At 36.3% G+C, this 15,854-nt stretch overlaps 1 protein-coding gene across 4 annotated transcripts in view; it reads right to left on the bottom strand.

Annotated features, from left to right (window-relative positions):
* Positions 1 to 15,854, bottom strand: part of FANCL (FA complementation group L) — an 85,455-nt gene that overhangs the window by 33,902 nt on the left and 35,699 nt on the right. For 3 of the 4 annotated variants that reach the window (XM_043917950.1, XM_043917951.1, XM_043917953.1), the window contains one exon: positions 1,227 to 1,320. The exons of the other annotated variant lie outside the window; for it this stretch is intronic. In XM_043917950.1, coding sequence (XP_043773885.1) covers positions 1,227 to 1,320 — 94 coding nt within the window. The remainder of the gene's footprint in view (positions 1 to 1,226; positions 1,321 to 15,854) is intronic. 4 annotated transcript variants of the gene reach the window in all.

Below are 15,854 nucleotides of genomic sequence, written 5' to 3'. Positions count from 1 at the left end.
TATCAGAAAAAATAGAATCAGGATAGGATGTATTTTAAATTCTTCATTTTGGTCTTCATAGCAGCAACTTTTATCAATGTACAAAACATAAACAAATAAAACTCTGAAGAAACTGACAGAACCTTGCCCCTGGCAGTATGTGACCTTTGTAAGGTTAAAGGCAGACTTCTCCTTGATTAAAAAAAATTTTTTTTAATTAAGAAGGAAAATAAGTGTTTTCACTTTCATTTAATAAAAATATTCATGTAACTTATTTTACAATTAATATTTATATCCCAAATATTTTCTCAAAACGTATCATATATGAATCTTAAAACTATCAACATTTGGTGTGTAAGAAAAAGAACGAGTTGTTTCTCAGTTTGTCTGATAGAGAGGCACTATAAGATACCAACTTTTCTGTGTCACCCCAGCACAGCTTTATGTATTAATTCTCTCATGAAAAGCGTAAATGCCAGACACATTTTTAAAAAGGACAAACACAATTGATCTTTTCATCACTATAATCTTCTGAAATAGAGTTGACTGATGACTTGTAAGAACAATAAAAAAAGTTAGATGACCTGGTTTTCTCAAATTCTAATGTTTCTCCAGTTACTAAGTATATGAGTAATATCCTGAACTTGCTTGTTCTACTTATTTCTCAAAATTCACAATGTATAATTAAAAAATGATGAAATAGCTATGCATTATGCCAATAAAATTAGTAGTTATAGATCACTAGCCTGTAAGGGCTCTATAAATAGAGGTATCAATAGAGGTAACCTCTGCAAAATTTTTAAAACCAGAGGTAAAAAAATTTCAGCCAAGAAAATAAAAAGTATCCATACATATGGGTCTGTGTTTGGGGTATGGTGGTATGTCAGAAATAAGAACAAAGGTAATTCATAAAAAAATAAAAGTTGAAGACAAAAGACTCCTTAGTAGAACTTGGGATAGCAGAAACTCCCAACTCTTTTCTACATAGGATGTTACAAACATAACATCATGGTATTTTGAAGCTACCAAGCCTTATTTGATCAAATCTGAACTAAAACAGTGACATGAAATTACATCTAGACTTTCGGAAACTTAATGAATAAATCAGAGGCATTCCAAAATAATTCCTTTAGGGGTCATATATGTATTTTTAGAAGCAACTAGCACTTGTTTACACTGAAAACATTTTCAGAATTCACTTCACAAGGTATTTCCTGGTCAGAGTAACAGTCTAACGAAGCACATACCTTCGCCTTCAACTTGACGGTGATTAGATGCTCTCTACCAGAAACATCTGCTTTTAACTTGATGGTACTAAAGCAAGGATCCACAGACACAAGCCTGGTGAGTAGAAAGGAATAAAAAAAGATCACAATGGGGAGGGTGAGGCTGGGGGGAGGAAGAGGTTGGAGGATGGCAGGAATTGAAAATATTTGCTATATTCCTATTAATCCATTACAAAAATTAATCAGAGGAATTTCTGCATGCCATCCCATTCTGCTGCTCTAGATTTACTACCGTTACGACACCAGCCCAGCGCCTAATGCAGCCATAGATCTCCGGATTATTTACAACGTGTGTCAAGGCTCACGCTGTGGTCAGTGAGCACTACGTTTCGGCTTTCCATCACTGGAACCTTTGGCACACACAGCATGTTCCTGTCAGACTCTACTTATGTACACATTAAACTTCCTGTCAAACTCTTTGATCCATTTCTGTAGTTTTATACAGTATGAGACGTTTATGCTTCCTTTATTTGTTTTTCTCCTCGATGAACTTCTCCTTTATTATCAATAATGTTACTGTACAAACACCTGGTGAATATCAGTTCATATACTCAAATTGATCCTCGAAGGAAAGTGCTGTGTAAGCAGAGGTACCGCCTGGTCTCCCAACAATAAATTTTCTTGTTGTGCAACATATAGCTTCTGACATTTAACCTGGGCATGTATTCAAGATGACTAATATTTTAAACATATAGCACAAGCACAATTGTTTTGGCTTTAAGTTGCTCTAAATGCATGAATTTTCTCAAATGGAAACCAATACCCTTTGAAATATGTCATTCTGTAAAAATACAGTCCCTTGAGTAGCATAAGCTACTGCCAAAAAGGATCAAATTTAGCAGTATATTTACTGGTGAACTGGGCATGTGGATATTTTTTTTGACATTTTTACAATACCATTCTTTTGTAAAGATAAAAAGTAGCCTAAGAGTATTGCACAACTTATCACCCAGACTGATGGCAAAACCTATTAGAGTTCAACACTAACATTAGCCTCCTAACCCAAGAATCATTTTTTTTTAAACACTCTTGTGCTGTTAAGTCACTGGCCAGATATAATAGTAAAATAGGTCAATTTCAAGAAATTCTGGGCAATAAAGCTGTGGAATACTATCTGTAATGAAAAGATCTCAAACTGAAAATACAAATCTTGAATAACAGAATAAAAAGTAAAACAGAACAATCTTTATCAACAGAAAAAAAATTTATCATCATCTATGAAAACTCTAGGTATTAGAAAACAAATGAAGCCAAAATTATTCTAGAAATGTCTACTTAGATAAAAGTATCAATGAATTTATATAATCATTTTTTTCTTTCAGCTTTATCTGTAAACATCACAAATTCCCCTCCCCTCCAAAATTTAGAACATAGGACTTTATCACTATGTTTTATCAATATGACTGTAAGGGTTAGATACACGGGCATCTGACTCTGAGGACATCAACATTCCAGATTCAAGATGTTGAGAAGAACGTATGTATTTATATCTTCTCTACTCATATACAAAAAACGGAATTTCAAAGAGACATACATAAACCCACAGTTACAAAAAGCACCAACCAAAGCAAATTTTCAACAAACTATATAAAAATGTAAAGTGGTCAGAAGTGCACTGACTGACCAAACAGATCAGAAGACAGAAAATAAGGCTCTCGAAGGGAGCCAGCTGGCCAAACCAGAACGTCCACAGGATAGAGGGCGTTGCTGATGTGTGGGAAGAGATTAAGAGAATTTTTTAAAAATATAAGAAACCAGAATGGGAAGAGGAAATTTTAAACTAAATTATAAACAATAAAGCTATGTTAAAAATGGTAATTGCTCTACCATTAGCTTTTCAGTGAAAAATATTTATGTAGTCATAAAAAATTAAACTGCTTACTAATTACAATTTTTAGAATTCAGCAATAGACAAAGCTAGCAGACTTAATTATAGTTACAGAAATGAATGTAAATATATTTGATCATTGCAATTTAAAAGACGACAAGAACTGAGAAGTAGAAAGGGGAAAGATATGAGGAGCGAAGATTAGAAACATTAAATTTTGTAATTGCTAATTTGAGAGTAAGAGATACCATCTTTAAGCAGACATGTAAGAAGTTTAAGAAACAGTAAAGCTAATAGAAAAATAAAAGAATAGTGATGAAGGGAGAGAGAAGGTAGTATATGAACTAAGTTTATTTTTATTACAGTAATTAATCAGTATGTAATTCTGATAAATCAAGCAATGCTGCATATAGGCATATTTTTAAAAAATACAGAAGTTACTTATAAACATGAACATTTCATAGTGTTTGTCGCAAAGAATAAGACCAGGGATGGGAAGTGGTATGGAAAAAGCCTGTTGCTTTTCATTATAATCCCTACATAGTTTAGAAGCATGATGAATGTATACACATAGAGAAAGCAAGAAGGAACATGGAGACAGAAGGAAAAACTAAATCACCAACTAGTACTTCTCATACTCCTCATTGCTGCTTGGCATCAACATGTTCAAAATTACAGAACATCTATTAAATAAGACAGAAATAAACTAAAGTTCTAGTCTTTTGTTTGCCATCACAGGAACAAAAGATTATCTTCCCACAAAGTTTAAGATATAGAAATAATACATTAGAGAAAAACAGCTTCATGCTCAAAGTATTGCCCTGAATCAAAAGGATTATAAGGTTAATTCCATTGAACTGTAAATCATAATTCAAACTTTAAAAAGTAATAACTACAGGTTAATCTCAGCATGGTCATTTAAAATGAAACACTTTACCCACATTGATTCTACTTTGAGAAAGATGGAGAAAACTAAATGTGATCATCATATTAAGTACATGTGACCTAGATTGGCAAGTGTCCTCTAGTATTTATTCTCAGCTTCTTTCGTTTGGTAACAGGATCCCTGCCTCCACAGCACTCCCAGCTAAACTAAGTTTTGGCTGGGTACACTCCATCCAGCTAGTAACCCTTCCAGCTGCCCTTGGGTATCAGCATATCATTATATTTTGGCCAATGTACTACAAGCAGAAGTGATATGTACACCTTTCAGATCATTTGTAACCAAATATTAGCTGTACCTCCCGCCACCCCTCCCATTCTCTCTTCCTATAGAGTAGAACTTAGGCTAATATGCAGACTTTGACTCTCTGAAGACTTCAACACTCCAGATTCAAGATGCTGAGAAGAGTGTATGTATTTATATCTTCTCTCTACTAACATACAAAAAATGGAATTTTTTAAGAACAACCTCTTAACGCAGGTCTGACCAACAGAACTTTCTGTGATGATGGTATCTGCACTGTCCAAAGACTAGCCATTAAACATCTGTAGCTATGGAGGACTTAAAATGTAGCTAATATAAATATCAATATTAGCCAACTCACTGGAAAAGACCCTGCTGCTGAGAAAGACTGAAGGCAGGAGAAGAGGGTGACAGAGGATGAGATGGTTGGATGGACATGAACTTGGGCAAACTGTGGGAGATGGTGAGGAAGAGGGAGGCCTGGCTGCAGTCCCCGGGGTTGCAAACAGTCGGACATGACTTGTTCTGTGTGACACTCTGAGGATTTGGAGTTCTTTGTGAACAGCAACTCAGCCTGTGCCTTAACTAGCATAATATACATCTCTTATCTGTTCACAACAGAAAAGAATATCTTAACATTTGTCCTACAGAATAGATGTTAAATGGGAAAAAGCAGTAATAAGCTCTTACAAATAAAATTAAAATCAGTTTTTCTTTAAAAAAGTTATTTTAAATGTTCTATTTTACTGTTAAATTGGATAGCTCAATTTAAACAATATGAAATAATTTCTACTCATTTAAATAATACATTGCGGGAATTTTATTGGAAAACTCATTTTTTTGAGAAGCTATAAAATCATATTTAAAATTTATATTTAGAAGGAGTCTAGGTATCTACTACTTAGCTAGATATATTCTAAAATTGACTAAGAAAAAATAAAAACAAAAATATAAAATCTAAAGAATAAAACACTATACTTTTTGCACTTGCATTTCCATTTATCATTTGCTGCATTTCTTTATAAGTTACTGCTTACAATAAGTAAATGGTACTAAACTTAAAGAGTTAATTTTTTTTAAACACTTGAAAGGGATACTTAAGCTTTAGAGAGGTTTTTGTTGTTCTGGTTAATAGGTGAATGTTATCAATACAGAAAAAAAAAATGTCCTTTGTATCTCTTGAAATACTTGGTATTTATTTTGACAAAAGCTTAAGTTTTATAGTTTCTTTAAATATCTAGATGCATTTATGTAGTAATAACACCAAAAGGGAGACTGAAGACTTGCATGTTTTAATAAAGCATCACAGTTTGTTTCCATCCTTAATCTTAAGTATTAACTTTTTCCAAAAATCACTTCCCTAATTGACATTTTAACTCCCTATCTTTTCTCTGTGTGTGTGCTCACTCAGTTGCGTCCGACTCTTTGAGACACCACAGACTGTAGCATGGCCAGGCTTCTCTGTCTATGGAATTGTCAGGCGAGTGTATGCTCCTTGGTTCTTTGTCTCATCACAACAAAGATTTGGAGTGACAGACATTAAAGCCCTCAGTGCGTCACAGCTGTTGGGTCTTGGACAGACCATGTTATAGCTCTTAGACAAATCAGTGTTACAGCTCTATTTTATTTAGAAGATAGCAGGAGAATCCATCCTCGAAGAAGAGAAGAGAGTGGAGGAGTGCGCCAGCTCAGGGGGGAGAAGGGAGGGAGGGAGACAGAGAGACAGCGTGCGTACGCACACGAGGGAGAGAGAGAAAGAGAGCGCGAGCCTTTGGCTCCTCTTTTTATGTTTTTTCTTCCCCCTGGGCCTGTCCTATGCAAACTGGGCTTAGGCGGGAGCGCTGTTCTGCCTGAAGTCCTCACTCCGGTCCTCTGACCTTCCTTTGACCTTCCTCTGCTCTATTTTCGTGGGCTTTTCCCATCCTGTCTTTTAGCCACCGCCATTTTGGACTCCTTTTTCCTATTCTAACTACCTAACAGAATTTTCCAGACAAAAATACTGGAGTGGGCTGCCATTTCCTTCTCCAGGGAATCTTCCCAACCCAGGGATAAAACCCACATCTCTTGTGTCTCCTGCATTGGCAGGCAGATTGTTTATCACTGCACCACCTGGGAAGCTCCACACCTCTATCCTGCCTTCTGCTAGATAATCTTTCCAAGTATCTTATTAACATATCAACCATTTACTCAAAAATATTCAGTGAGTCCCCATTGCCTGGCATATAAAGAATCCTTAGTTTAATAGTTAAGACCTTTCAGTCTGACCCCAATATTAATCCTCTTATACAACCAACCAATCCACTCTGAAGTCCAAAAATGAATCGCACATTTCCATCATCTCTACCTTCTCTCCTCCATTCTCACCCTTTTAAGGCTTTTTATAGTCCTTCCAAACTTTCCCACTGTTCACCTCCTCGAAGAACCTTCCTAAATTATCTGTAGTGAAAAAACACTTCACCTTTATCAAAACTATCATACAGCTCCTTTTCATGGAAGTTTTGCCTTCCAATCAAGTAACTATTTAAAATAAGGAATATGTAAGTTTTATTAATATTTACCTGTGGATGTGTCCATGTTCTATGTATCAAATAACATAAACAAGTTGCTGTCAGACTGGTTCATATTTACTGATTCACATGTAAGTCTTATACAATTAAAGCAAATTCTTCTTCGAATTAAAGAAAAAGAAATGCAAGAAGTCAAAATGGTTGTCTGAGGAGGCCTTAAAACCAGCTGTGAAAAGAAGAGAAATGAAAGGCAAAGGAGATAAGGAAAGGTATACCCATTTGAATGCAGAGTTCCAAAGAATAGCAAGGAGAGATAAGAGTCTTCCTCAAAAAAAAAAAAGAGTCTTCCTCAATGAAAAATGCAAATAGAGGGAAACAACAGAATGGGAAAGACTAGAGATCTCTTCAAGAAAATTAGAGATATCAAGGGAACATTTCATGCAAAGATAGGCATGATAAAGGACAGAAATGGTATGGACCTAACAGAAGCAGAAGATATTAAGAAGAGGTGGCAAGAATACACAGAACTGTACAAAAAAGATCTTCACGACCCAGATAACCATGATGGTGGGATCACTCACCTAGAGCCAGGCATCCTGGAATGTGAAGTCAAGTGAGTCATAGGAAGCATCACTACAAACAAAGCTAGTGGAGGTGATGGAATTCCAGGTGAGCTATTTATAACCCTAAAAGATGATACTGTGAAAGGGCTGCACTCAATATACCAGCAAATTTGAAAAACTCAGCAGTGGCCACAGGACTCGAAAACGTCAGTTTCCATTCCAAACCCAAAGAAAGGTAATGCCAAAGAACATTCAAACTACGGCACAATTGCACTCATCTCACACGCTAGCAAAGTAATGCTCAAAATTCTCCAAGCCAGGCTTCAACAGTACATGAACCGTGAACTTCCAGATGTTCAAGCTGGATTTAGAAAAGGCAGAGGAACAAGAGATCACATTGCCAACACCCGCTGGATCACTGAGAAAGAAATAGAGTTCCAGAAAAACATCTATTTCTGCTTTATTGACTATACCAAAGCCTTTGACTGTGTGGATCACAATAAACTGTGGAAAATTCTTCAAGAAATGGGAATACCAGACCACCTTACCTGCCTCTTGAGAAACCTGTATGCAGGTCAAGAAGCAACAGCTAGCACTGGACACAAAACAACAGACTGGTTCCAAATAGGAAAAGGAGTATGTCAAGGCTGTATATTGTCACCCTGCTTATTTAACTTATATGCAGAGTACATCATGAGAAATGCTAGGCTGGAGGAAGCACAAACTGGAATCAAAGACTGCCAGGAGAAATATCAATAACCTCAGATATGCAGATGACACCACCCTTATGGCAGAAAGTGAAGAAGAACTAAAGAGCCTCTTGATGAAAGTGAAAGAGGACAGTCAAAAAGATGGCTTAAAACTCAACATTCAGAAAACTAAGATCATGGCATCTGGTCCCATCACTTCATGGCAAACAGATGGGGAAACAGTGGAAACAGTGACAGACTTTATTTTTTGGGGCTCCAGAATCACTACAGATGGTGATTGCAGCCATGAAATTAAAAGACGCTTACTCCTTGGAAGAAAAGTTATGTCTAACAGACAGCATATTAAAAAGCAGAGACATTACTTTGCAACAAAGGTCCATCTAGTCAAAGCTATGGTTTTTCCAGTAGTCATGTATGGATGTGACAGTTGCACTACAAAAAAGCTAAGCACAGAAGAATTGATGCTTTTGAATGTGGTGTTGGAGAAGACTCTTGAGAGTCCCTTGGACTGCAAGGAGATACAACCAGTCCATCCTAAAAGAAATCAGTCCTGAATATTCACTGGAAGGACTGATGCTGAAGCTGAAACTGCAATCCTTTGGCCACCTGATGCGAAGAACTGACTCAATGGAAAAGACCCTGATACTAGGAATGATTGAAGGCGGGAGGACAAGGGGATGATGGTTGGATGGCATCACCAACTCAATGGACATGAGTATGAGTAAGCTCCAGGAGCTGGTGATGGACAGGGAGGCCTGGCGTGCTGCAGTCCATGGGGTCACAGAGTCGGACATGACTGAGCAACTGAACCGAACTGTACTGGGACACATTTGAGACTAAAATCGGCCAAGATAAAAGGAATTAGGACTATCCTATGTAGATATAGATCAACCATTCTATTACATTGGTGTAAACTTATTTGCAGTTTTGGATAGCGAATTTTAAATAATTTTAATTAGGCTCAAACACATTTTTATTAATCAAAATAGGGCATCATTACAATCATTTTTGTCAAGGAGAAATAACTTTGTTTATTCCTGTAGTGCAAAAGTCCATGCCTCAGGATTTGATCAACTCTTGGAAAGCACTTTCTGCCTCCTGCTGGTTGTAGAAGTGTTTTCCCTGCAAAAAGTTGCTTGAAGAAATGGTTGGTTGGCAAGAGGTCAGGTGAATATGGAGGAGAGGCAAAACCTCATAACCCAATTAATTCAACTTCTGAAGCACTGGTTGTGCAACTTGCTGAAAAACTGGGCCCTCTCTGTTAATCAATGCCAGCTGCAAGCATTGAAGTTTTTGATAGTTCTCATCGATTTGCTGAGCATACTTCTTAGGTACAATGGTTTCACTAGGATTCAGAAACCTGTACTGAATCAGACTGTCAGCAGACCACCAAACAACCATCAAACACTGATCATGACCTTTTTTGGGTGCAAGTTTGGCCTTGGAAAGTGCTTTGGAGCTTCTTCTCGGTCCAACTGTGGAGCTGGTCATCACCGGTTGTCACATAAAATCCACTTTTTGTCACATATCACAATCTGATGGAGAAATGGTTCATTGTTGATGCACAGAATAAGAGAAGACCACACTTCAAAATGACGATTTTTTTTTATCTGCGGTCAGCTCATGACGTACCCACTTATCGAGTTTTCTCACCTTTCCAATTTTCTTCAAATGCCTAATGACTGTAGAATGGTTGATGCTGAGTTCTTCAGCAACTTCTCACGTAGTTGTAAGAGGATCAGCTTCAATAATGCTCTAAACTGGTTGCTGTCAACTTCCGATGGCCTGCCACTACACTCATCTTCAAGGCTCTTATCTCCTTTGCAAAACTTTTTGAACCACCACTGCACTATATGTTCAGTTAGCATTTTCTGGGCCAAATGCATTTTTGATGTTGTGAGTTGTTTCCCCTGCTTTATGACCCATTTTGAACTCAAATAAGAAAATCGCTCAAATTTGCTTTTTGTCTAACATCATTTCCATAGTCTAAAATAAACAGCAAGTAATGACATTAGCAAAAAAAAATGTAAAGTGAGAAATGTGAATTTAAGTGATGTATAACATAACCACATTAAATGTATTTTAATACCAAATGTCAAACTTCAACAGTGGAAAACTGCAATTATTTTTGCACCAAATAATGAAAAGCAAACAATGCTTTCAACTTCAGGACATCCTTAATACCAAGCAGAAAATCCTGTTAAACCCTAAGGATTCTGCTTAATTCTTACTGTTTTAATGAGCTATTCTGTAACACAACACAAGCAAAAGTTAACAGAAAGCTATCAAGACACTTTTTTGCATCACTCACTTTTTTGAGCCAGTTATAAACCCAAAATTATCCACAACTTCATCTTACCCTAGGACAATTTGTGTTTTTAGTGTGTTCTTACAAAAGTTGAAGCAAGTATAGAAATTATAACAATAGTAATCAAACTTAAGATCAGCTACTAATTCTCACTGTTTCTATTTTTTTAAAAGGTACAAGGAAAGATTTCAATCATATTTTAAATATTTCCTTTTTTCTAACTTTTATTTTTTTTCCACGAAACCTGATCCTACAGAGTTGATTAGATATGTCGAGTATGTAATTTAAAAACACACCTAAGTTTTCCTTGCCTTAAAAAAAATCCTTCTTTTTATGATTGGATTTTACTACTCCACTAACAAATCTACAAGATTATTATTTAGAGTGTAAGTAAAATATAGACTATATTGACATGGTCGAGGAATCATGAGAGTTTGAAAATCCATTTACATCCATTTGTCATGCAAATCATTATGTATGTTATTTTTAAAAATATTTTAAATTAAAAAGTTGGCCAGCTGCTCAGGCAGGGCCTCAAAAGGTAACAAATCTAGCATGAAGACAGTAGTTCAGGTCTCATTTTTAACTCCATGGGTCCTGAAATCCAGTAGTATCAGTGTCTCAAGTGTACTAGGCCTGATTTAAGAATTAAGTCACAACAATAAAACTGAAAGATGTTCTTGCTTTGCCAGTGGTGGATAAATACTGACAAAACCTTACTATATGGCTTCTCACAATCCATGCAGACAACTTCTCTTCTGCTAACACATTATTTGTAAAGACTATGAAACAAAGGATTAGGTAACAGCAGGTATATTCTAATTCAATCATGCATCCTAATTACTATAATTAAACTATGATTTTTCATAAATCTAAGCAACAGATTTGAAAACTATCATTTTTTCACATGGTCAATTTTTTCCATAAGGAGAGTCACACTTTGAGGCTGAAACTAATAAAATCTATATCCAATTACTTGAGGGAGCTTTACTAAAGGCTCCATACCAGAGCCATCTCCAGAGCACAACTCCAAGAAGCATCGTCAAGCCAAATACCAGAGCGCTGTTATGCAGTCAGCCTTGGCCATGTACATGCATCTTATAAGCAAAGTTGGGGATAAAAATATACATCTTGAAATTTTTTTGGAGAATTAAATAGGAACTATAAAGTAGATAGCAAGAACTTATAATTGGAATTTCCTATATGTAATAACCTTAGTCTAAAGGGAAGGCAAACATTAATACTGTGATGAATGCTACAGTAGAGCATTCATATACATACCTTGGCTTTCATCTATTATCTGAGTTAGAGACCTGTTTCTTTTTTTCTCCCATATCAGAAGAATGTGTATAAAGCAAAGCAAAAGTCAGTACTTTTATGTATCTATAAAAACACTTATTCCATAAAATATTTTATATACTTGCACTACTTCTAACTTTGTTGCTAACAGCTCTCAAAAAATCCTTTAAGTGTATTCCATAATATCTACCTGAGTTAGAATTAGGTACTACTGGAATCATCTACTTAAATTCTGATTCTTCTACTAGATGTAAGTTCCATGAGGAATCTTAAGTCTTGGTTGTGTATCTTCACTGCCTTATATTGTAGGCATTCAATAAATAATAGATGGAAAAAATAAATTATTCAATGCTTCAACTAATCCTCATTATTGAAGTTCTCCCAATAATGTCACATCTACTTAGAAATTGCCTCAAACTATCAAAATAACAGAAGTAAAACAAGAACATTGCTTCTTCCCTTTCCAAGGCCTTCCTACACCCCTATCTTCTAAACACTAAAATCTTAATATTTAAGCATCAGAAAATAAATCAAAGTAATTTTTCTCTTCTATCACTTCAAATCCAAAGAATAATCAGGTCCATGACATCAATGGCTCAGATGTTAAAGAATCTGTCTGCAATGCAGGAGACCTGGGTTGGATCCATGGGTCAGGAAGATACCCTGGAGAAGGGAATGGCTACCCACTCCAATATTCTTGCCAGGAGAACTACACGAACAGAGAAACCTGGTGGTCTACAGCCCATAGGGCTGCAAACAGTAGGATGTGCCTGAGCGACTTTCACTTTCATGACATCAATGCCTGAAGAAAAATCTTTGTAACTTCAGCAGAATTGTAAAAAGTGCACCTCAATTCATTATTTGTCTTCTCTGTCTCTAAAAAAGGTTTCATCTATCCCAAATCCTATTCAGGAATGACACCTTATCAGATAAGGTTAATTTCATGAATATGCACTAACCAGTTCTCAATCTCACCATAATGGTACACTTAAAATTATACATAACATCCATTTCTGGCTAAAAAATGCAATACCTTAGACCAAAACTTCCAATGAGAACAACTAAAGCAGCCTGATGACAAGGAAAAGAAAAAGTTTCAAGGTGTCAAAAAACTGCTAAGGCAACCAGGACTTGACAGACCAAGATCCTGAAGAAGGGGGAACAGAGAAGAAGTAAGACAACACTTCAGCCATTTTCCCTCAGGGTATCTAGCAATTCCCCCAAGGGAAGAAAAGGAGGATCTGAGGAAACTGGGCAAGCAGAGAGTTATTAGTAAGTAGCCAAACAAACAAACAGAAACAAAAGAACAAAAACCAACTCAGCAGCATTTCTGGCAATTTCATGAGAATAGAGGAATAAAAATAAGAGACTTAAAGGTCCAGAATCTGGTGAAAAGGTAGGGTCAGAGACTGGAGCCTAATATTCATCAAATTTTTCATCAAAATTTTTCATAAATTGCAAGGTATGAGAAGATAAAAAGCCAAGCAGAAAACCAATGAAAAACAAAGTGTAATATTCAGAAATCTCATAATACTGAAGATAAATTAATTAGAATTTAGAACCCACCAGTGGGGAAAATTCCCAGTGAACATACCTATGCTCTCAGTGGGAATCCCTGGAGGGCTAACTATAAAAGCAAAGTACACAAGATGCATATGAAGCACTGCTCAAAATGGAGCCCAGACTCTAATGGAGAGGTAAACTAGCCTGACAAAGACAAAGATTAGAGTTTAGGATCTACCAAGGGAGAAATCCAATGAACACACTTGGCTCTTGCTTGAAAGCTCTGGAGGGTTATAGCCTGAGGGTGGAGAGAGAGAATGAGAACCCTGCAAAAACTACAACCCATCCTGAATCATTCAGTCTCTATGGCAACTTCCCCCCACTTTATTTTCCTAGCAAAAAAAAAAGTAAACCCTTTGTAGAAGAAAATATCATCCGGAGCCTCTAAGTTTTTTAATACACAATATCCAACACTCAACAAAAGATCATCAGGCATAGCAATGAAGCCTGAATGGCCAAGGGCAAAACACTGAAGAACTGCCAGCAGGATAGTGAAAAAAGGAAAAAAGGGGCATTAGCTAGAATGCATAGAAATTAAGACAGCTTCCTCATTTCTCCCTTTTTTGCCTTTTTTTTTTTTTCTTTTTTAAGAAAAAACAACCATGCTATTGCTTTCCTGGTGGCTCAGATGGTAAAGAATGTGCCTGCAATGCCGGAGGACTGGGTTCGATCCCTGGGTTGGGAAGATCCCCTGGAGAAGGAAACCGCAACCCACTCCAGTATTCTTGCCTGGAGAATCCCATGGACAGAGGAGCCTAGCAGTCTACAGTTCATGGGGTCACAAAGAATCGGACATGACTGATCGACTAACACTTTCACTTTTCAATCATGTTACTAAGCAGAAACAGGGAGACAACATTTTACATTTTTTGTTGTTGTACAGTATTCAACTTTGTACTGATTCAATTGTGACAACAAAGAAAAACCTTTACTTTTTGCTCTTAAAAAAAAAGTCTAGGCCTTGGTATTTACCTAACAGAGTTAAAAAATAACATCCACATGGAAAACCTGCACACAGCTATTTAAAGCAGCTTTATTCATAGCTGCCAAAACCTGGAAGCAAGCAAGATGTCCTTCAGCTTGTGAATGGATAAACTGTGGTTCACCCAGACAATGAAATATTATTCAGTGAACTATGAAAAGATTGAGAAGAAATTTAAATACATATTACCAGTGAAATAAGTCAACATGAAAAGACTTCATAATGTATGATTCCAACCACATGATATTTTGGAAAAGGCAAAACTTTTGGAGACAGTGAACAGAGCAGTAGTTGCCAGGGGTCAGAGCAGAAGAAGGGATGAGTAGGTAGAACATAAGGTATTTCGGAGGCAGTGAAATTACTCTGTACCGTATTATAGTAGCAGATACATGTTTTTATACATTTGTCCAAAAAGAGAGAAAGTATATGACTAAGAGTATATGCTAATGTAAACTATGGTCTGGGGGTGATAACAATATGTCTGTGTGGGTTCATCCACTGTAACCAATGTACCACTCTGACAGGGGATGCTGATAATGGGGGAATCTAAGGGTTCATCTGGGGGAAGAAAGCATATGGAAAATCTCCATACCCTCCTAATTTTGTGATGATCCTAAAACTACTCTTAAAAATGCAAGTCTATTAACAAAAATTAATAAAAGTACCAGGGAATGCCAAGATCCAGCACTATATTGACAGAAAATCACAAAAAAATAAATAAATTAAAAACAGACTCCAGGGAATCTAGATTATGGGAGTAGGTAGAAAAATTTTTAAACTATGAAAATATAGAGAAAAAATAAAGAGAATTTCAATAGAGCATTAAAATCTAGTAGAGTTATACTAACACCTAACAAAGTAGACATTAAGGCAAGAAATATTACTAGATACATAAAGAAACATTTAATGATGGGGAAAATCACAAGGAAGAGGCAGCAATTATAAATCTATATGCATTCTAAAATTAAAAACAGAACTTCAATATGATTCAGCAATTCCATTTCTGAGTATATGTCTGAAACAAATCACCATGTCAAAGAGACACCTGCACACCCATCAATGCAGCATTATTTACAACAGCCAACACGGAAACAACCCAAGTGCCACTGACAGATGAATGGATCAATAAAATGTGGTCTGTGTGTGTATATACACACACACCATGGAATAGTTTTCAACCATTAAAAAAGAACATCCCACCATTTGCAACAATGTGGATGACCTCTAATTGGCATTATGCTAAATGAAATAAGACAAACAGAAAAAGACATGGTGTCACTTATATGTGGCATGTGAAAAGTATCCTAAAATACTAAATTCATAGATACAGAGAAAAGACGGGGGGTTGCCAGAGATGGCTGTGGAAGGTGAGTGAAATGAGTGAAAAGAGGTCATCAGGTACAAACTTCCAGTTAGAAAATAATTAATCGGAGTGTAACTATATAGCTTATACATATTACAGCTTATACAATGACTATAGTTCATAATATCAGATGACCCTTGAACAACATGGGGGTTAGATGCACCAACCTTCAACACAGTTGAAAATCCACCTATTAACTTTACAGTAGCTGTAAAGTTCCCTCCATAGCTGCAGTTCCACATCCATGCACTAAACAAGTGGCAGATCAGATAGTACTGCA

Source organism: Cervus elaphus, chromosome 11 (assembly GCF_910594005.1).
Source record: "Cervus elaphus chromosome 11, mCerEla1.1, whole genome shotgun sequence".
Lineage (NCBI taxonomy): Eukaryota > Metazoa > Chordata > Mammalia > Artiodactyla > Cervidae > Cervus > Cervus elaphus.
The sequence above is the reverse complement of the archived record's forward strand: the minus strand, read 5'-3'. Positions and strand labels throughout refer to the sequence as shown.